The sequence below is a fragment of the Dermacentor variabilis genome, chromosome 9 (assembly GCF_050947875.1).
Source record: "Dermacentor variabilis isolate Ectoservices chromosome 9, ASM5094787v1, whole genome shotgun sequence".
Classification (NCBI taxonomy): Eukaryota; Metazoa; Arthropoda; class Arachnida; order Ixodida; family Ixodidae; genus Dermacentor; species Dermacentor variabilis.
Window position 1 is genome coordinate 153516042 of NC_134576.1, and position 22854 is coordinate 153538895.

General features: G+C 43.6%; 1 protein-coding gene across 3 annotated transcripts in view; it reads left to right on the forward strand.

Annotated features, from left to right (window-relative positions):
- LOC142557849 (stromal membrane-associated protein 1) overlaps positions 1 to 22854 on the forward strand; it is a 159606-nt gene that overhangs the window by 14986 nt on the left and 121766 nt on the right. For all 3 annotated transcript variants that reach the window (XM_075670051.1, XM_075670050.1, XM_075670052.1), the window contains exons 3-4: positions 11747 to 11832; positions 21069 to 21156. In XM_075670051.1, coding sequence (XP_075526166.1) covers positions 11747 to 11832; positions 21069 to 21156 — 174 coding nt within the window. The remainder of the gene's footprint in view (positions 1 to 11746; positions 11833 to 21068; positions 21157 to 22854) is intronic.

Here is a 22854-nt window from a genome sequence, read left to right on the forward strand (position 1 = left end):
TTACGCTATTAGCTTCTTGATATAGTATAGTAGTTGTCTGCAAATAATCGTATTTTCACGTTTACTTCTTTTATTAAGTCATTGGCAAAGATAAGAAAAAAAAAAAGGCCCAAGGACGAGCCCCTGTGGAATGGCCGACCGAACCGGTGCTGATCCAGAATGCGCGCTGTCAATAAACACACTTTGCTGCCTTAACAACAGATGTGCAGAAATCCATGAAATTAAATAATCATTTTTAAGTATTGTTTGTAGTTTTAACAGTAGTTTAGTGTGAGACCCACGGTCAAATGCTTTTTCGAAATCTATAAATATTATATCAATTTGGCCCTGTCTGTCAGAACTACTGCGAGTTCGTGGATAGTTTCGAGTAGCTAGGTTGTTGTACACACTCCCTTCCGAAACCCATGCTGCCTGAAATCAATTATATTGTTGTCATTCAGGAAGACCGAAATATGCTTAAATATAATATGCTCAAGAGTTTTCGCACATGTGCGTAACAGCGCTTGTGTCTCGTCCATGGTACTTTGTGGTTGCATGTGTTTGCGCTGTTACAATTTGTATGTCAAGGGTAACAATGAAATCGGTCAGTACGAAGTGATAAGTGACCTGTTTTCTGATTTGAGTATTGGGGTAACCTTTGCGTACTTCCAGTCATCCGGAACTTCTGCACACAATAAAGACTTCCTAAATAGGTGCACAGATATTTCGAGCACCACTCGGCATATCTCACGAGGAAAGCAGTAGGTATGCCGTCCATTCCAGGCGATTTCTTTGTATTCAAATTTAACAAGAGAAATAAAAGCCTTCTTCGGTCACTGAGATATCTGCAGTTGGCGGGCAGTCAACTGGAAGGTAATAGCTTGGTTTGTGACCGTCGTGATCCGTAAATACCAAACAGAAAAATTGATTGAAAGATTTTGCTACCAAACTTTTATCAGTTACGGTTTCCCCGTCGATGCAGAAACTGGACTAGGGCTGCTTCTTCAAAGAAAAATGACACCAGAACTTTGCCGCGGAAGACAGCAGAAAATTCTTCAAAGACACACTTTGATAATATTCCTACGCTTTTCTAATGCTTGCCTTTAGTTGCAGCATTGCCATTTGTTGGGCATGTTGGTAAACTGAAAGCATATTTAGTGCCAGCTAGCAAGGACGGAAGGGAGACGACACCACAATGCGCTAGGTGTATATATATAGGTGCATTTCCTGAAAATGAAGTTGAAGTTAGCGCATTGTGGTGTTGTCTCCCTTCCGTCCTTGTTTGCTGGCGCTAAATATGCTTTTAGTTGCAGACATATGTTGAAAAGTTTACTGGCATTGCCCTCTGTTGTATACTGACGGTGCTGTTTTCTTATTCATTTAGCCTTCCGTTCCAGCCGCAAGTGCGGCTGGAACGGAAGGTGCGGCTGAATTTCGTAACCTGGTGGTGTTACTTCCTCGTCGGAAATATCGGGGTGAAGCCAAGTTTCTGTGATTATAAGAACATGTGGCTTGTGTGTTAAAATAGTACTTTCAATATCATCAGATTTATTAACCATGCTACGTGCATTAAGGTTGATGAAACGGAGGTGCTTTTGGGTATTGCTTTGGATTCATTGTGACTGGCGTCTGTCTTTAGTTTGTCTGCCTGTGGGAATCCTTTTGTCACTTGTGCCATCCCATTGGAATAGCTCACCATTAATCCTAATATTGTTGTACACTAGTTGGACTTTCCCCCCAGCAGCTCTAATTTCGGAGGTGCTATTCCAGAGTTTCTTTCTTTTAAGTCTTGTGGGTGCTAAGAAGTCTTCCGAGACAGAAATATCTTTATTTTTCAGTTTGAAACAATTCCATAGTACAGCCATTTTTTTCACTGAGGTCGAAAAGCTTGATCATGACTGGGCGTGGTCTAGTCCCGTGTCTACGCCCAATCCTATGAAGTCGTTCAGTCGACAAAACTTGTACACCGAGAATGCTCTTAAACACGCCTTCTAACACAGCTTGTTTCAGATCATCATGAGTTTCGGCAGCTGTTTCTTTGACCCCAAAAACCAGAAGGTTGTTCCTCCTGGAACGAGCTTCTAGATCAATAAATTTGTCCTGCAACTTCTGCACACTTTTCTCGAGGCCAGAGACTTTTGTGCTGACTTCTTTAATAGCCAATGCCAACTCCTCAACCACCTTTAGTTTCACTTCAATTTCATCGAACAGTTTTTCTATTTTCTTCTGACCATTAATTAGTTCGATTAACAGTTCATCAGTCGTAGGCCCAGGTCCAGGATTGGGTTCTGCGTCCCCAGAAAGCATTAGAAAAGAGAAGACAAAATCCTGAACAACCAAACAGAGCGTACAAAGGCTGCGTGAGCACGTCAGCTGGATGAAACATCTATTGCTGGATTTAGCAGTAGAAGCTTTGTTACTGACCTGCATGTAAAAAAGGAACGGGCTGGTCATGTTGACTAGCGGCCAGCCGACGAGCCCACTGGAAGGTGCTGGTGGTGGCTGGCTTCTTATATGCGCTCTTGATGATGTCGATTGGCCTGGACACGTTGACGCTCAGCAATCTGTCATGGTGTGGTGGTGTGTACGTGCAGTCTCCGTAGGAAGCTGCCGTGGTGATGAACAAGGATGCTGAATCTTGCAATGCGCCGACCGCTGTCGTGCTAAACAGGAAAAACTGTGTGCAAGAAAGCAACGGGTTGGCGGGTTGGCCATGTTGACTGGCGGCCAGCCGACGAGCCCACTGATAATACATCAGTGGGCCAATACACGGATATCTTTAACCAGGGAGTCAACAAATGAGATTTTATACAGACAACGTGCAGTTTTACTCAAATCTGGCACTGTTTCTGTAATATATTGGGAGGATTCCAAGAAAGGTTCTCATTTAGCCAAACGCCAAGCAATTTCTGGCTTAAAACTCGCTTTCCAAATGCTCATAGACAACTTCCAGAGTGATACTTTCTAGTGAAAGTGAAAGTTTATTTTCCATCTTGTAAGGTACAGATCTTGTAAGATACAGATGGAGGGGTGGAGGAAAAAAAGCTGTCCATTGAACAGCTTAAGTCCCCCATCCTTCATTTGGGCAGAGGCAGCATCACATTCTTTCATTCAAATATACGCATGTATACCGTACATACATAATATTGCACATAATATACATTACTCAAGAAGTCACGAAGATCATCAAGGAAAAATACACATATAATGGTCATAGAAGTATTACAAATCAATCACATACATCAGCCGGAGCTCATTGAGAGACGAAGAGAAGAGATTGAAACCAACCGAATTGTAATAGTTTAGGAGTGTGGGTAATGTATACCTCAGACACTGTTTCCCATAGTTTGACTGTGGTGTCAGTACTGCCCAGTCTTCGAAGTGTCTTGTGCTATAATGTAGTGGTCTAGTTTGCAATTGGGCGAGTTTATGCAGATTAAAAATATTCTTATAGACTTCTGCCTTATAGACACGACTTAATCGATATTTGTACAGATTATACGCTGGAATTACACGGGTGTTCATGAAGAAAGTTATTGTCGATGCAGTGTAGGGAGCATTATATGTATGTCGGAGATATTTTTTCTGTACTAAGTGAATATGCTCTAGATTGTTGGATGTCGTGTTTCCCCACACTAACTGACAATAGTTCAAGTGTGAATAAAAAAGGGAATTATATAGCAAGAGTTTGATGCGCGTAGGAAGAATGTACCTTAATCGACCTATTACACCTGTTATTTGGCTCAGTTTGATTACAACATTTTTGACATGATTATCCCAAGACATGTTCGCGGAAAAGATGACACCCAGACATTTGAAATTCTCGGCTATTTCAATACTGCGCAAGCTTAATTTAATATCTTGATGCAGAGGTATATGTTTGTTTTTCGCTTAAATATAACTGCTTTCGTTTTGCTCTCATTTACCTTCATTAGATTAAGTTTCGACCATTCCTCTAAGGATTTCATTGTACTGTTAAATTGTTTAATGAGAATATGGATGTCATTCCCTGTGAAAAAAATACTGGTGTCATCTGCATAGATGATAAATCTTGCCTGAGGGTTTATGTTGACGATATCGTTAATATAAATATTAAAAAGTATAGGGCCTAAAATACTTCCCTGGGGCACTCCGCTATGGACAGTCCTGGCTTTTGAAGTAAAAGTATCTATTTTAACAACTTGGGCTCTGTTGGAAAGGTAGGATTTTATAAGAGATAGTGACTGTCCTCGTATCCCATAATTCTGTAATTTCTCCAGCAAAATATTATGGTCAACTAAATCAAATGCTTTTGAAAAGTCTACGAAAATACCAACAACTATTGCTCTGTTCTCGAACTCTGTTAGTATATATTCTTTCTGTTCTAGTAATGCTAACTCGACTGATTTGTTCTTACGGAAACCGTATTGATGTGGTGTTAACAAGTTATGTTTTTCAATGAAGTTTGTTATCCTTGGACACAAAATTTTTTCGAACACTTTTGAAAACACGGGTAGAATGGATACCGGCCTGTAATTTCCCAGATCATTACGATCTCCTTTTTTATAAATAACAGTAACCTTTGCAAACTGCATTTTCGCCGGAAAAATTGCTGATAGCAAGCACGTGTTAAAAATATGAGCGAGTACTGGGGCAATAATGTCAACCACATGTTTAATAGGGCCAACTTGAAGACCGTCTATGTAACAATTGGTGCTATTGTTCAAGGCTTTTATAACGGACGCAACTTCATTTAGTGTTACAGGATGAAGGTACATTGTGTTGTCATTATAAGTGCATACGTAGTTACTAGTCTGAGAGGATGGAGACCGAGTGTTACCGATACTTGTGAAAAAATCATAAATGCATCAGCGAGCTTAACACCGGATAAATCTTTGCCATTAATGTGTAATTTCGTTAAAGGCCTGTGTGAGTGATTTCGATTTAGGAGAGTGTTCAACCTGGACCATAGCAAACTATGTTGACGACACTCAATGTCCAGCAAAGATGAATAGTATACTGTGCGTGCGTGTCGCAATTTTTTTGTTAGCCTATTGCGATACTTTTGAATGCGACAAGGTCATCGGTTGATCGTGTCTGAAGGAAATGTTGATATAACTTGTCCCTAATTTTCATTTCATTGAGTAATTCAGGAGTAATCCGTGGTTTCCGCATATTCTTACTTTTTCTATGTGTTCTGAAAGGGAAGCTATTGTGGTATAGTTGGGTCAGTATATCTAAGAACTTGTCGTAAGCCTCATTGGCATCTGTAAGGTTAGTGATAGTGTCCCATTTTGTTGACATCAGGGCGTCGCAAAAAGACTTGAATGTTTCATCTGTAATTAGCTGGTACAATACTGGTGGCAACTTTTTTCCTTTCGACTCGCTTAATTCTACACACAGAAACACCGGCAGGTGATCACTGATTGAACACGATAAAGCTCCAAATTTAACGTTTGACTGCATGGAATTAGTAATAAATAAATCAAGGGTTGACTCGCCTTCCGGTGTAATCCTAGTTGGCACATTAAGTTGGCAAAACTATTTGATAATATAACCATGTTGAAAGCGTTTGAAAAATAACTGTTTGTACTCATGTCAATGTTAAAATCTCCACTGGCTATTATTGTCTTAGAATTATGATTATGAGCCACAAATGCTAGAAATTGGTCATAAAACTCTAGAAACGCTGATATATCACTGGACGGTGGCCGATAACACACTGAAAATACATGCTTACCTGTGCACAGTGACAACAGTTCATAGTCTGGAGACATTACGGTATAAGGCTCAATGATTTCACCTTCAGCATCACCCATAATGAGCAGTGCCACTCCACCCCCTCTCGAGTGTGACCTGTTTAAATAATAGGTATTATAATTAGGCAACCTAAAAACATCACAGTCATTACTACTCCATGTCTCGGTTAGCATGATAACCAAAAATTCAAAAGAAAATCTGGTGAACAGCTCCTCCAAACATGGCACCTTATTTCTCACAGATCGTGTATTCAGATGGATGCATTTGATGCAGGGTGCAGAAAATGCTGCGACAATTTCATCTACATCATTAGGCAAGTGAAACTCCACCTCCTCTTGCATCCTTCCTTTATCACACACACATAAAAAAAAACTATCGATTATAGCTCTTCCAGTTCGCCCCTATCCTTAATGTGAAGGGCATGAGCTCCCTCGGTCTTTCGAACAAGCACCTTGCCGTTAACGTACCAAGCAAACTTATACCCTTTCTCTTTTGCCACTTCTTTTGTGGATCGTAGAAGCTCCCTGTTTTGCCGAGTCAAATTTTCTTGAAAGAAAATTCGCGGTTTTTCGTCCCGCAGGTAGTTCTTTCTTTTAAGCCATGCATCTCTGGTCTCCTGCCTTGTGAAACGAACGATTATTCCCGGCACGTAGTCTCTCCTCGCGGGCAGCCGATGCACGGATACAACGTCAGCCTCTACAAGCTGAGGTATTTGTAGCTTTTCAGCAACCTCATTGAGAGAAGACATCAAGTTTTCATTCTCCTTAACAGGGAGTCCATGGACTTCTATGTTCAGTCGCCTACTCCGGAACTCTAGGTCATTTACCTGCTGTTGAAGACTGGATTCTGCGGACGCATTCAACTTTTCTTTTTCTTCCAGTTCTGTCACTTTTTTTCTTAGATCATTAATTTCATTGTCCTGCTTAGAGATCTTTTCCCGAAATTCATCAAATTTTTGTGACAGAAACTGAACTGCCTGTTCCATGCTGTTCACTTTTTCTACCAGAGTCGGCAGGCCCTCGAGCTTCTCGTTGGTTGAAGTAAGTGCCAGGCTTATGGCAACGTCATCCTCACTGCGACTAGCCCGCAAGCCAGCGCTCTTGCATGTGGCGCATTTCCAGGCCTTTTTTGCCGCCTCAGATTTTGATTTGTAGGACTTTTCTTGCAAACCTACTTTTCTTACCGCACTGTATTAGATAGGAAAAAGAATAATGTAGTTTGACTTAGACAAATTAAGGCCCAGCTTGTTAATCAATATACATAGTTTTTCTTAACAGGCATTAATGGGATGAAAAAATATATTCGTGTTGTCGGCCTACATCAATAGATTAGGCAATTCGGGTGTGTTGGCAATATTACGTATGTATACTAAAAACAATAAGAGGCCTAATATTAATCCTCGAGGAATACCATGCTGAATTATTAATTTCTCGGAGAGTGCACAATTAACCTGAACATACAGCAATCTGTTCTTCAAATACAGTTCCTTTTGGGAACCGGAATTGTGCAACGCATGACCCCTGCCCTGTTTTCCACGCTTTCAAGCCATTGGCGAAGATGACAAAGGTGGAGTCGGCGCCATTGCTGACAGCGGCGGATTGTTTCAATAAAAAACACAGCACCAAACAGCAGGAAGCTTGGTAGCGAATGTTGAGTTAGCTAGGCCTAGCATTGCCGCAGTGGTGGCTGTGGCCAACGTTTTTAGATTCCTTTCAGTTTGCAAGCTCCCCCGAGTCACGTGCGAGAAGGTGACCCCCTTTTGTTTCCACTCGCCACGCGGCGCTGCTGTCGCTGTCGGCCTGAAGCACTTGTGCTTGGCAGCGGTTGCAAGAGCCTTCTCCGCCGGCCTTTTCTGAGCTGTTACATTGAAACTTCAGTCACATGGTTAAAGAACTGTTTGATCTGAGTGGTAAGGGTAAGATAAAGAGCAGCCTAATGCAAATTCGCAAAGAACTGATCGTGTAATTTCTTTGTGCTTTGTTTATCGCACGCACTTCCGACATTTACCCTGAACATTTTAGTGTTTGTTAGAGAAGCAGAAGCTTGATGTGGGCAAGTTGGTTTTGCATACTTGAAGAAAAGAGCGCTACGAAGACGCGGACTAAAAGAGGAACATGTACGACGGACAAGGCGCTACTTCCAACTAAATGTTTTTTGAAGAAACAGGCTTTTTGATAGATACAACCTAGAATGGCCCATTGTGACATCCCGACCTCCCTATCTCATTAGAAATGCTATCTCTTTTTCGGTAAGTGCCACTGAAGGGCAGCTAATGCACGTGCCTTTGGCCTTTGTAATGTAGAAAGCTTCTAACATCTCCCGTTCTAGTCTATCTCTAGACCATGCCAGAAACCTGGTGTCACGAAGATACGGGCGGCAATTGTGACGTTTACAGTGTTCTGCCAGATGGTCCCCGCATTGTTATTTACGGCCCAATTGTGCTCACGCGCCCTTTCATTAAAACACCGTCCGATTTGACCGATATAAACTTGTTGGAAACTTAGGGGTATCTCATATACGACATTACTTTTGCAAGCCATGTACTGCACTGCATGTTTCTTAGAGCATTGTTCGGGTTTTACTTTTGTCATCATAGGGCATATCTTGGCCAGCTTACACGGTGCACTGAAGAGAAGATTAACACTATGCCTTTGCGCCACCTTCTTGAGGCTGTGGGACATCCTGTGCCAATAAGGAATCACATGTACTCTCTTCCTATCAAATGGCTTTTTTGTGTTAGTGCCCTCTCTTGCCTGTTTGATCTTTTGAAGAAGCTTATCGCAGACGCTAGAGATAACAGTGAAGGGAAACCGGCTAGGCGTAGCCTTGAAACCTGGTCATTGAAACTGCTTTCTATTTTGTGATTGCAAGACTTTTTTAGAGCTTCTTTTAGACAAGTCATTGCAACTCCTCTTTTTACTAGCTTGGAATGCGCAGTGTCGTATGAAATTAGCTGCTTTTTCACCCTCGGCTGATATTCGAAACAGACATGCGTGTTCATTAGAGTGAGATTGAGGTCCAGAAAGCGAATGCTGTTATCACAAGGCCTTTCGCACGTGAAGTTTAGAGCCTCCGATGCATGTCTAAATGTGTTAATTATAGATTCTACAGTGTCACCTAGCCTAGACCCTGGAACCCCGTTAACAACCATCAGATAGTCGTCGACGTACCTCATTATAGAAGGGGCACATGACTGATTCAGAACGCTGTTTACACACTTGTCAAAGGCGCTGAGAAAGATGTCTGAAAGAATGGGAGCGAGCGACGATTCACGCATGTGGCTATCAACTTCATACACTTCGAACCATGTAAGCACATATGCTGGTCTTCGTTCTCAGCAAATCATGGCTGAGGAAGACCACAAGCACAATTTGCCCATGGCTGCATCAGGAAAGAACCAATGGGAAGCACCAGTTACGGTGCGTGTAAACTGGGAGCCCATGTCGCTGTGCGGACTTATCTCGAGAGACTCCTTACCAACGCAACTGACCAGGCTTCCACATCCGAGAAGCTTAACACGGCGACCAGAACCAATTGGGGCAGCAAAACCAGATTCTGCAATCAATCACTTCAGTGTAGCTTGCGTAAAGACCCAGGTTATCGAGGAAGAAGAGCAATCATAGAGACTAGGAATATGGAAAATGAGAAAGCTTGCATTCAAGAAAGAAGCCACTCTGCCCTGCAAGCATTGAAGGCTAAAAACATTAAGAAAAGTAACATGGTGCATAGCATGCGGTGCGCAGGTTAATGCAAGACACATGCCTTTGCTGAATCAGCTATTTCAGTAGAGGAATTGGGTATGACAACAACATACACTAGAAGATACTGCTTCAGATATGTTATGCTACTAGACAGTGACTGGAATTAAGTATAAGCAAAGAATCGGTTGACTTTTTTGTTTGGATGAGGATGAATTATCTCTAACGAGAATGGGCAATGAAAAAGCTTGCATTTATTTAAAAAAAATTGCACTTGGCACAAATGGAATTGACATGGCCAGGAAGCTGATTAAGGGCAGACTGACGTAACTCTTTTGGCCAGTGTCGTCTTTACTTGGTCAGAAGTTGCAGGTGCATCTGAACACGAAGAATTTTTAGAAAGTCCTTCTTGAATTACCTGGATGACTCGGCCAAATGTCCGTGCTGGGGGAGTGGTGGCGGAAGCTCTTTTAGTCTTGACAAAGTTCTCTGCAGACTTGATATCTCATCCAAATTCTTCTGCATGTGCTTCTTTGTTCATGGTGTAAAAGCCTTGCAAATTCAGCTCCAGCCCCTTCCTATGACTTTAGCTTGACTTAATGTTTGCCTTTAGTGTCCCTTTAAAGGGGCACTAAAGGCAAATACTAAGTCGGCGTGGACTGTTTACATACCATTCCAGAAACATCACAATGCTTGTTTCGTGCCAAGAAAAGACTTAGTTTACGAGAAAATTGCATTTGAAAGGTCCGAATACCTTTTTCGAAATTCAAATCTCCTGCCATCCAACCGGGGGAGTGGTGATATTGCATCCACACTTTGCTGCCGTCGGTGAGTAAAACAGCGCCCGACAGACAGCGGTACCAAGGCAAAAGAGAGCGGTGGGTTTGCTGCTGCAGCTGCTTTTTGGTCAAGTGGTGTGAACTGTTGGCACATCCCACGACATCACATGGAAGCTGAATTCTCTGCTACTTGCAATTTGTGTGAGTTTCGTGAGCTGGCAAAACCAGTGCAGCACCACGCGGTCAGGAAAGGAGTGAAACGTGAAAGTGTGGCCGGCGCAGGGTCGAGCGAAAACAAAAGGTTTCAACCGCATGCCTCCTTGTCAACGGTAATTTCAATGCGCGCTTTTTCTAAAAATGAAATAGAACTGGACATGCAGCATTTTATGTCATCCTATAATACAATACAAGGATGTTTTTGCAATGAGTAGTTGAGTACTAGTGACAGAATTTAACTGAGGAGTGCTTTCGTCATCAGGCAAGTGCTTGAATGTCCTGGGGAGTCCCTAACCACGTCATGCATTTGCCTTGATTTCTTGATTATTAAGGCTTAGTTTATGATAGATTCTCGAGCACTAATCTATCACTTTAGCTTGACTTAATATTTGTCTTTAGTGTCCCTTTAAACTGAGATAGATACTCATTGACAGCCCTTCCATCCGAGCAACTGAACATACTGTTATTAAGCTTCCGTTTTCTTTATTTAGAAAGGAATGCATTCCTCTTTTCTTATCGAACAAAACAAACTATAATGTTAGTCTCATCGGAGTTCTGAGTTGAAATGGGGTGACATGTATCAATGTCTAAGTCGCTGACTGATTTGCCAACAGCTTTCTAATTTTCTTGCGACATCAATAGGCTCTGCATTCTACTTTACACCCTTGCAAATTGTTCAGCCTCAAACCTTCATTACACTTAACAAGTTCACTGACTTCCTTCCTTAATGCCTTTACTTCAGAGGTGATCCTCTTCATCTCATAGCAAGTGTCGCTACAGAATTTCACACTCTTTCACAGAATGAAGTTCTAATCTCATTTTACGTTTAAAATCCTCAAAAGCTTTTGCAATGACCTTAGACATATTGGAGAAAAAAAGAAAACAAATGGAACAGTAACAAATATGGCAGCAGTGCGCAGTGCAGAAAATGGAAAAGTTGCCCCTGGCAGGTGCATCCCTGCGAAAGATACTTTGATTCTGCTTCCCTGCAAAAGATACAAAAGATACTGCAAAAGCTGCCCCGCGCTGATTGGTTGGTTGATGCTTGTCACTCTGATCAGTAGGCATGCACTGAATGGTGCTGTTCATTGCAGCGATCTACGGTGTTAGCTTTGTGACAGCATAGTTGCTGCCACAAAGTTAGTGAAAGAAATGTGAAGTGTTTTGAGAAGCCATGTTGCTAAATTTGTAAAGATGGTAAATGTATGGGCCCCTACTGCTTTACCACTGCATTACTGAAGGGCACTAAATTTTCATTTGTTCTTTCAACTAGGCCTGGTGGCAGCAGTTGATGCAGCTCCGCTCATGCACTTGATCGTCTCTCCTCCTGTGCAGTGCCTCCAGCAGATGGGCAACAGCAAGGGAAGAGCAGTGTATGAAGCTAACCTGCCAGACAACTTTAGACGTCCTCAGACAGACTCGTACGTTATCTTCAATTTTTGACGGCTGGGGTTGGCAGCAATGCTTTGCGGTTGCTTCCTGCTGCACAGCCAGTATGATAGATGTGCTCATGAATGTGTACTCGTATGGCTAGCACCTTTGTAGTAGCGACAGTGAATGATGGGAGTTTTGAGATCGCTGCCCAAAAGTTTCTGCGGCATAACTGTCATTGAACCAAATTATAAGTGAATTTTCGTGCATATGCAGAAGGATGTGCAAGTATCTCGGTCTCATTATAATTTTTGGCAATTTTGGTTATGTGTATTTTGGAAAATCACTCGACAGTGTTCTTGAAAATGGCAGTTTGGATTAAAAATGTTTTCTTAAATAGTACAGCAATGAAAATTTCTTTAGTTCCCATGTAATCTGCGCTCTCTGTGGAATAGATTGAAACTTGTGCTCCAGATTGAACAGAATGAAAGTGCGCTACACAATCATGTGCCTTGTCTAGCATGGCTTCCAAGATCAGATGGTGTCTTTCTGAGGCCCTGCCACTCTCCAGCAGTTCAAGCATAGCATGCACCAATTTGTCCGCTAGCTGCTATAGTAGGGTACAACTTTAGAAAAAAAGGGATGTTTACTCTTCCAAGGCAGATGCACACGAGCCTCCACTAATGGGCCCACACTGTACGCTAATGTCACGAGCCAAACAACTGGTGCGTTGCCGATGGGAAAGATGGCCGCCCACACTTCGAACTGGGCCGAATTGCATCTCTGCCCCTCGTCAGAGTGAATTCCCAAACTATTTGAGGTGGTCTATCATGCCAGAAATATTATTGCGAGCTTACACTGCACCATTCCTGCAGCGGGTGTTTATTCTGAGCCGTGATCCAGTGACAAAAGATAGCAGCGAGCATCGCTGACGCTATGCTACGCGAACTGGCAAGACTGCATGCTTGGAAAAAAAAAAGCTTGAAAATGGGAAAAGGAACAAAACAGAAACCTATTGCATTCTTGAAAATAAGTTTGTGAAAACACAAAACCAAGAAAATATATAAATCTTGTGCTATTTAAAAGGATGAATGAAGCATTTCTGTATCTTTCCTGTCTTGATTGTCTTCTCGACCCAGATTTGTAAGGGTTTTGATAAATGCATTGTTTTTTTTTAAGTACTTGTTAAATAGCAAACTGATTCATTTCAAACTTGGGAAACGAGTAGTAAATGAGCCATGTACATGTAAACCAGTGCAAAAGCCATGCAGAGCTGCTCATTCTGCTTTTGTGCCTTGCAATGAAGCTAAAAAGCAGATGACGCGCAATGTTGTAGAAGGCGTGAAGTTATTTTTTTCTCACAATCTGGCATGTGCTGTAGCATTCCAATCATGAGTGCTCTACCAAACTAGTCATCAAAACAGAGTCTTTGTTTATACCGAGAATTACGCGTTTTAGAAGCACAGTATTTTGAGCGGGACTATTGGCGGCGAGGAGTTACGGAGTCGCCATCTATCGGAAGCGCCTCGCTGGCGTAGTATGAGGGATCACGTGGCGCGCTCCTCATAGGTTTTGCTGTCAGCGCTCACTGAAAACACCACGCGCGAGCTCTCCCGGACATTTCTGTAAGTACTTTTGAAACGAGAGAAGTTTCTTACTGTCTAAATAATAACCTTGGGCAAACTGAAAGCACACCATCGTTTACAGACGCTATCTCTTTACCGAATACGTACAGTGAACGCCACTGCGCGCAGTCGCCGCGATGGAGTCTCCTGAACCGGCTTCTTGCATGAAAGTTAGGTAAATGCTGAGAGCAAACTCTCTGAAATATGTTCTTATAGTGTTTGTATAACTAAATGGAGCGTAATAGAATGAAGCCTCAATGCAGCGATCGCGCAGATTCGCAGCAACCGACTGCGTGTCTGCATGCTTGTCCGCGCACTGTTTCGCTTTCTCCACGCGCGCGTTTTCGCACCGTGCTATGAGCTTTAAGCCGCAGAATATGAGCATTTGACAGTATACAAGCAACCATTGTTGCGTGGGCGCTATCAGAGCTGTTAAAAAATAATTTCATTGTAGAGACTTCAACGCCTACGGGGACTGTGATGTGCCGTCGCGACGATTGAATCTTTTTTTTTCTACTAAATTCTTTGCCCTTTCAATACTATTTCTCGAGTTGCGTCGCACTGTATGTTTATCGGTGTTCTCAGCATGCAATTCCCCGCTGCTCCTTTTTTGTAATCCAGTGAATTAATTCATAACACAAACATGACCATATGCCATGCTTTTTTTAAATGTGCTTCTTACCGCTGCCTTTCCGCTCCACTGAACTTGCCAGTATCTATAGCATCGACAAGTTCATAGACCAAACCGTCATGACATTAGTCGGGCAGCGGACTCGGGCGAGCGTCTCAGTGCGCGTTTTCAGAACATCGCAGACCGGGCGCCGTAGCAGAAATCTTCCTCGCGTCTGTGCTTGCTGCATACCCGAATTGTAGCCGATGACTGTTTGCCGGTTTTATGTTTCGCGAGCCAAGCTTCACACAGCTTCTTGTCCTGCGGCTACGTGTGAATAAGGCTGACACCGTGCTTCGTCGTGTGCATCCGGCAATGCGGCACCGAGCAGTAGCCTACCATGTTGTGCGCCTTCAAAGGCAGCCACTACCTATTGTAGTGCTTTCAAGTGTTGTAAAGGAGACACTCGAAGCGGGAAAATCTCGCCACTGAATGAGGACCGCAGCGTACGAGGGAATTTAAACTCTCGTTTTCAGCTCGCTTCGGCGCGCCCGAAGCAGCCGACGCGGCCGCTATATCCACGTGATCCCTCCTAGCACGTCACGCCGATGATGGCACCAGCTTTTCCAGTGGTGGAGCTCGAGGCCAATTTTAGTTGTAGAGGCAGTCGGCTGTCGCACTTCGGTCACCTGGGCGGGGCCTCCCCTTTTTTTCTAAAGTTGTACCCGACTATAGGTGCATGGTCCACCAAAGCACCACATCGCTTGTTACTAGTGGAAATTGCATCTGCATCACAGATAAATTATTTACATGCTCAAAGAACATAAATACCATATTGATGTGACGCATAAGCATTGAGTGGTCCACTACTGTAAATTTGTGCACAATCACTTTTGATTGTGCTGGAGCACTCTTTAAAAGGGTGTCCCAGTTTTGCAAACAATTTACGTGCATAAATCAGACACATGCTTGATATGATGTATGAGCTTTGTGGGGCACACTTGATAAAACTTTCTTTCTTCTAACCTTTTCTCCTTTTTAAAATATTTCTCTTGCTCATTTCTCAACTGTCTAAGGCCGATTTATTTTTACTCCGTTTAGTGGGAAAATTAACCCCACCAGGTTCAAGATGCCCATTTCCGCTTAGATTCCTTTAACTTTTATCACCTGTGGCATTTCCAAATACTTACTTCCCATTTTCCCACAAAATAGTAACAAAGATGGGCTTTGCATAGTTGAGAAACAAGTGAAAATTATTTCAAAGAATGAGCTCAGCAACAACTGAGATGTATGTATGTACAGGTGTCCAGATAAAAGCAAATAGGAAATTAAAGCAATCAGTAGGAATACTCATTGTCAAAATTTGAGAGAGAGAGAGAGAGAGAGAGAGAGAGAGAGAGAGGATGTAGTGGTGAAATATAAAATAAATCAATATATGTAGAAAGGATACTAAAATTCAACAAATAATGATCATCTATAAAAAGAAAATTAGTAAAGAAACGGTTTGTGAGAAAAAAAATTGGAGGACGCTTAAGCTATGCCTTCAAGAGTGGAACGCAATAGCGTTATCGCACCCGTTCGCACCGCCCACTCATTCGCTTGGCATGCTCTTGAGTCAAACAAAGACGAAACGTGCCCCTGAGCAAGCGGATCGAACCAAACAACTCGGTGTCTCGGAGGGAGAAATTACCTACGCGAGCCAAACGTCGTGATCGGCATGGACAGCCGGGCCGTGACGCACCATGAAGGCGGACGCGATCATGGGGCTGATGCCTCGATGAGATCGTCCTCTATCTCGCTTGGGAGCACCACGCAGACGCATGACTCCTCGCCAGCAGCACGGCACACATTGCAGGGGACACTTTCCCACCAGACGCGCTACGGCACAGCGATCACGTCAGGCGTCGTGCATCGGACGCTGCACCTAGGAATCGCACTGTGAGCGGAAAGAGGAGCCGCGTTGCCTAAACACGAGGGTTCAAGTGATGCACGTTGGAAGTTGGAAGGGGAGAGAGCGAGAAAACTTATTAAACGCAATGGTATTGGGGCATCCTCGCACCAGTCTCCGCAAGGCCCCATTGCGCTCAAACGAGACGAAGGGGAGAAGCGGGCAAGTGGCGCACCACCTGTCAGGGCAGCGCCGTACATTGCGAGGAAGGGGTCTTCTGTGTTTGCCGCAAGATAGCTCTGCGTGTGCGCCAATTGCTGAAGAAATGTAGCGGAAACGTACTTCGCTACTCGTTTAACTGCGACTTCTCTAATTTACATGCTCATAATTATCGATATACACCGCAGTATAACTTTCTACGGCACTTTTCTAAGGCAACGCCGCATTCACTAGAGGCGCTTTTGTCCCGCTTTGAAGCGTCGAACTCATGGCTGAGTGGTAGCGTCTCCGTCTCACACTCCGGAGACCCTGGTTCAATTCCCACTCAGCCCATCTTGCAAGTTGTTTTTATTCATGAATTGCCTTCCGGGATTTTTCGCTCACTGCCAATGCCACCGACCCCGGCTTTTCTGCGACACGAGCTCCTTAACGCTGTCGTGCTAAAAAGTAAATTCGACTGAGACTAGCAAGCACACCTTCCGGAAAAATAGATACACAACTAGCTTGAAAGTATTACACAGAACAAAGACAGGGATACATTGAACACTAACAATAAATTGCTGCATTAATCATTGAATGTGCATCGCTATCAAATGCGGCCTCATATTTGTTGTTGCAGTACAGTTGAGTGCAAATGTCTGTGGACTACAGCAGCGGAGCCTCTCACCATCAAAGTTTCTAAATACATTGCGTTGATTGAAGAGGTGCTATACCAAGAGGCTGTACCACTTGATCTCGACCTTCATGTTTAGGCTGTTAAAAAAAAAAGTCTTGCCATCTGTGTTCCACAGACTTTTGCTGAGGGCTGTACATTGTCTTTCATTTCGTATACTTTGCCATACTGCAAGTGAATTAAACAGCATTGCTGTTTATATTATCTTGCCTAATCTGATATTGCTTCTTTGAAATGTGGGTGTCGATGCAAGAACTAAAAGTAGATGCCTTGATTTGTATTAAGAAACACCTGTACAGCAAGGATTTTCAAGTCTACATTTGGTTGACATGCTCTGAATATTATCAAGTTTATTGCCATTCGATAAGATTGTTCCTTTAGTTTTGTAATGCGTGCAATTCACAATTATGGTACCATTCTTGCCAACAGAATGATGATCGAGACCATGAGCTCTTTCTAAGTCGCGAGGTTTCAAGGTTATTTCCAGATTATTCTGGAAAAAGTTCATGATTGCTTCTTCAAATCTGGCCCATGTTTCGATGCCATTAGGGTCAGATATGCCATAGAAAATTGAGTTATTTCGACGTGATCTGCTTTCAGCATCATCTAGGCGGGTTTCTAATTCTTCAATTGTTGCTGCTGGTGTCTGTCCGTATCTTTCCAATGTCATTTCGGAGGGGAAGGAGAGCTGGGTAGTGTGTTTCTAGATCAGCCATTCATTCGCATAAGTTTGTTATTGTTTTATCAGTAGTACTTAGCTGGGCCTTGAATCTCTGCACTTCAGCGATTAGCTGAATTTGGCCTGTGGTTACTTTTGAAGTTCTGCCAATACAGCATCATTTCCGTCAGGACCAGGGTTAGTTTCAATGTCTCCTGACAACATGAGCAAAGAACGAATTACAAAAGCGCACTCAGTGGCAATGGCAAAACAGCACTGCAGGCTTGGGAATCGCACCAGAACATAGTTACTTGATTGAAGGAAAAAAAACACTCGCAAAACACAAAGGACAAGAAGAGAGGTTCACACCACAACGACTGGTTCTCTTCTTGTCCTTTGTGCTCTGTGACTGGTTTTTTTCCTTCAACTATGTACCAACTGGCACAGCTTTTATATTAGACGAGGTGGTTGATGTTGATGATGAAGCGGTCGTCCTTGAAACTGTTGTTAGCGGCGTATTGCTGACCAGCGGCAGGTAGAGGCATCCTGATGCTGCTTCGGAGCACGGCAGTGCGCACTCCGGGGATACACCGGCAGAAATGCCGGCCAAGGTCGACAGCAGCAGGCTGGCGAACAAACGGAGCGTCGCCTGCATCGAAAAGAAAGTGTGGAAAAGCTTATTCTTGAGTTTTATTTCCCTTTTGTGTGCAAGCGTTTCCCACGGTTTTCTTATTTTTCTGGGTGGTCTAAAAATTTGAAAAAGAAAATTCATCATGTAAATGTTCGTAAATGTCTCCAGAAATTCTATGTCGTTCACATTTCTCTTTTCATATATGCAAGAAAAATCTTGCAATGAACTTTTAGATTTGAAAGCCCCTAAGGCATCATCAGAGATACACTGAACAGTAACTGAATCGCACTGACATTTTCCAGTTTTCCCCAGAGTCTCATAACACATAAAAATTGGACAATGGTCCCTTATTTCCCATGCTCATGTACAAGTGTCACGAATAGCAGTTTCGCAGTTTGTGATCAGCAAGTCTAAAGTAGATGAAGTTGACAATTTTGATTATAATAACAAAGCCAGATGAAAGTAGCAACGTCGTGAGGTCGCATACAATAGGTGCGCCATAAAGAACATTTGTTTGAAGTCACCAACACAAATTAATGTAAAGTTATTCGAGTGAGCCTATTCCAAAAATGCTTCAAAATAATTCATAAACAACATGGAGGGCGATACACCAGAGCAGCTAGCTCAGAGCTATTTTTTTACGCATAAAAATTTGTAGTCATAGGTAATTACCGAGTATTCTGGTAGGATTTTATAGTTTTTTAGAGGTGTCAGTGTAAAGAGCAACAGCACCTCCACACTGATTGGTGCGGTTCATAAAGAAGTTTTTGTAGCCTTCAAGACACAAAGTATCGCATCCTTCATCATACCATGCCTCTGTAATCAAAACTATGTCAAATTTAGAAGAGAATTCACTTAGTAAGTACGTAATAGTATCGTGTTTCCCTTTGGCAGATCGTACATAAAATGTAGTACAGAGTTTGAAGAATTAGAGCAAAAGGTAATCAGATTAGGTGAAACAAACTTGGTAATTCAGAGCCATTGCAATCAGCCAACACTGTTTAAATTATCTTTTCAAGGTCATCCTCGCAAGCAATCTCGTGGCATCAGAAGTCTCAGACTGCCTGGCAAGGATTTTTCCATTGAAGGCCCCAACCGACTTTCAGTGGCTGTCATGTTTTCGTTTCACGGCCGTGCCAAGCAACTTCAGAGCTGGGAAGAGGTGTTCATTTGCGTATATTCATGCTGTGTTATGTAGCCCAACATCAGTATTAGTAATCCGAGCCTTCCTTGCCTTCTTTAGTATTGCTTCACATTTTGCATTGGACTTGAGGTGAACAATTATCTTCGTTTTCTGAGTGTTGTGAGTTGGGACACAATGACAGCACTCAATATCAATTTCAGATATTGCCTCACTAACAACGTTGCCTCTTTTGGAAACAAAGTTCCTGACGTTCTCGCCGTCTTCTATTGGCAAGCCCTTTATTTCTAGATTAGAGCTCCTGGAATACTGGTCCATTTGTACATCATGCCTCTCAAGTTCTTCATTTTGGGTTTCCGAAAATGTGCACCTTTCCTTCAGGCCTTTATTCTCTTTCTGTAATGTGGAATTTTTAGAAATTTTGGCCTCAAGTTTCTTCCGCAGGTCATATATAGATGTGCAATGTCAAGGCTCCTTGTGGTGCTTTGGGGATCGTTTTTCGAATCATGGATTTCAGCTCTCAGCTCTCTTTTAGCACCTTCTCATAATGTCTTCATTTCTTGCCTGAAATCATCTTCAAGCAGAAGCATTTATGCCTTCATCTCCTTATCGAGCTTCGCCAATTCCTTAGCCATCCCACTAGGCACACACAAAAATGGTATCGAAATTTTTGATACTGGTCTCGCAAGCAGAAATAACTTAACACTTTGGCAGCAGTGACGGCAAACAAAAGCAAGCAAGATTATCATACAGATGCCCTGGCACTAACCTGCAGCAAAAAGGCAGAGACTCGCTTAGTTGTCGCTTGCAGTAAGCCGTCACTGCAACCAAGTCAGGATTCCGTTGAACACCAACCCCTGCTTTCTGCCTTGATCCTTTTGAAGTTTTGGGTACATGACGTCAGGGCCCAGGCTGCAAATAGTTGCTTGCTGCTGATGGCACACCGCTTGCAGCAGAAGGAGCAGATCAACGCTTGTACAGACACGTGTGCTTAATTGGATCGAGTAGTGGGTGCACAGTGCAGGCAGCCATGAAAGCAATCTGCAGCAAAAAGGCAGAGATGCGCTAAGTTGCTTCTTGCAGCTGTCGCTGCCGCCAACTGAGGATTCTGTCGGTGAAGAGCTCCTTTTGAAGCCTGGCGTACATGATGTTAGGGCTCGTGCTGCAGATAGTCGCTAGCTGATAATGGCACCCCACTTGCGGTGGAAGGGGTGGATCAGCGCTTGTACAGGCACATGTATGCAACTGGATCAGGTAGTGGGTGTGCAGTGCAAGCATCCATGAAAGCAATCTGCAGCAAAAATGCAGAGACACGCTAGTTGCTGCTTGCAGTAAGCCGTTACTGCTGCCAAGTCAAATCAACAGCGTGTTGTGGCGTTTTTTTCTGCTTATTCCTTGACCTGCCGGTTGATTCAACCAGTTTCTTTAGTCCTGTGAGGATTTAACAGAAGTCGACTGTATACATGAGCTCACATAGATCTAAAGTGTTGAAAAACAATTTTCTCCCCTGTAATTATCATATAGCATGTATGCTTGTTCGGGAAAAGCAGTGTGCTTAAAAAGTACATCCTAGCACTACAGTTTTCTGTTTCAGAATTGAAATTTCCATACTGCAATATGCTTCAATATGTTGCAACACAACTGCTTGTTGGCCTAGTTGGTGCTTACTAAAAGACATGTTTTTTGCCGCAAGTTAAAACACACACAAAAGGAAGACTTGCGGCAAAAAACATGTCTTTTAAAATACTTAAAGTAGCTTCTGTGCAGAAACTGTACAAGATTCTTGTGGAAAAGGCCCATTTGCTGAACAGCTGTGTCAACGAGTGTTTTGTTCTCTCCAGGTCCCTGGAGGCCTTCATCCGCTCAAAGTATGAGCAGAAAAAGTACATAGCCAAGGAGTGGGTGCCACCTCCCATGCCACCTCCTGCTGTAAGTTTGTGCACACTTGGCTGATAGCTTTTGATGTAGATTTATCGAGCAGGCTTAATTGCAGAGTGTTTAGCAGTTCTGGAAAAGGCTGATCTTTGCTTAATTTTAAGGGTAAGTTTTATACTCCAGCGTAATGCAAGCACGCCTGTGCTTTCCTGACACAATGATGTTACTGGGGCGAACAACTGGCTTCTGTACTCCAGCAACATAGCTCAGATGGCCTGAGTGGTGCTATCAGGTGTGCTCTAACATTGTTGAGGCATTGTGTGGGGATGCACGACTCTCACTTGCCCCTGATGTGTTGTTTGCTCGCATAGCTCCGGTTTTCTGTAATCCGGCTTCGTGGCGTGGCTTTACTGAGGTGGCCGGTATGCTTGCAGGGTAGTATGAGAGATGGCGCGAGTGTTGCTCTGCTAACGCCACCTAACTCCGAGGTTACTTGGGCACAAAAAGGAGACGGCTCTTCCTCTTTAGCTTGGGGTCGGCAAGCGGCGCGGAGGTTCTACGCATGCGTCGATTCATGCTTCTGTGAGACCGTCTTGTGAGGCCTACCCCGGAATGGACCAACACTATTGTTCGTTTGCGCCACCATTCGCATGACCGTACGCGCGAACGACTAGGCGTTGGTGTCCAGCGTGGCGTGAACATATTAGCTCGTTATTGTTCGGTCACAGTGAGTCATACTTCCGCGATTTGTCGCACACCCATGGGCATATTTTGTGGATAGCAACTCGGCTAGCAGGCATTACTCTATGAAAGGTGCAATAAATGCCCTTGTGATTGTTTGAACTACTGTGTTGTCGTTCCTTTGTCCCAAGAGCACAGGTGAGAACCCCACATCTGGTGGCCCAACGTGCACCTCTTGGGGCATCGGACGATAGCTTTAACAGTTTTGCTTTGTTTGAGATCTTTGTTTGAACCGAAGCATCGGGCTAGCACGAATTTCGATCGCTAGCGTCAGCGGCGTGCTTTCTTGAGCGAGGCGATAGTGGCTGTAGTGTGTTCGAACATTCTAACATGCTTAGCCTTTTCGCAAATTATTTTTTTTAATGACATTCGTCAGTATGAGAGCCACGTGGTTTACATCTTGGGAGAGCGAGGCTTAGACCCGCAGAGCATTGGCAAGCCTAAAGCGAGTGAGTATCGAAGCCTCATGGGTGGTCCAAATTTCTTTTGTAAATAGCTTGTATCTCTTTGACTCTGATGAAGTCGTGGCTCTGGGAGCCTTGTGGCCGTGAGCCACGGCTGCCACTACAGGCTGACTGGTATTGTGGCCTGGTACTGGGCGCTCCGACACCGTCTGGGACAGTGGGTGCCGTTAACTCGGATGCTGTGTGCACCGAGTGGGTAGGACCACCTAACAGCTAAAGCTGTTGTCTTCTCGCGGCTGCCTGTTTTGCGCCCATTTTGGGTGTTGTTTTTTGGGATGCCAGTTGTTGTCAGGGTAGCGACAACAACGTAATGCTTGAGGCCTAAGGCTTTGTGAAGCTGCCTGTCGTGTGTGGAGGGACACAACCTGGTGGACCGTGGCGTTGAGGTATTGCACTTTGCTTCCCTCATTCTAGTTAGCCTCGCATGAATTGAAATTACACGTTCGACTCAAGGAAGCGAGCTTCGTTCACGTGAACTTAGCATCTGAGTAGCCACCCGATCTTTTGCTAGTCGAGTTGAACATCATACCACGTGGGTGATACACAT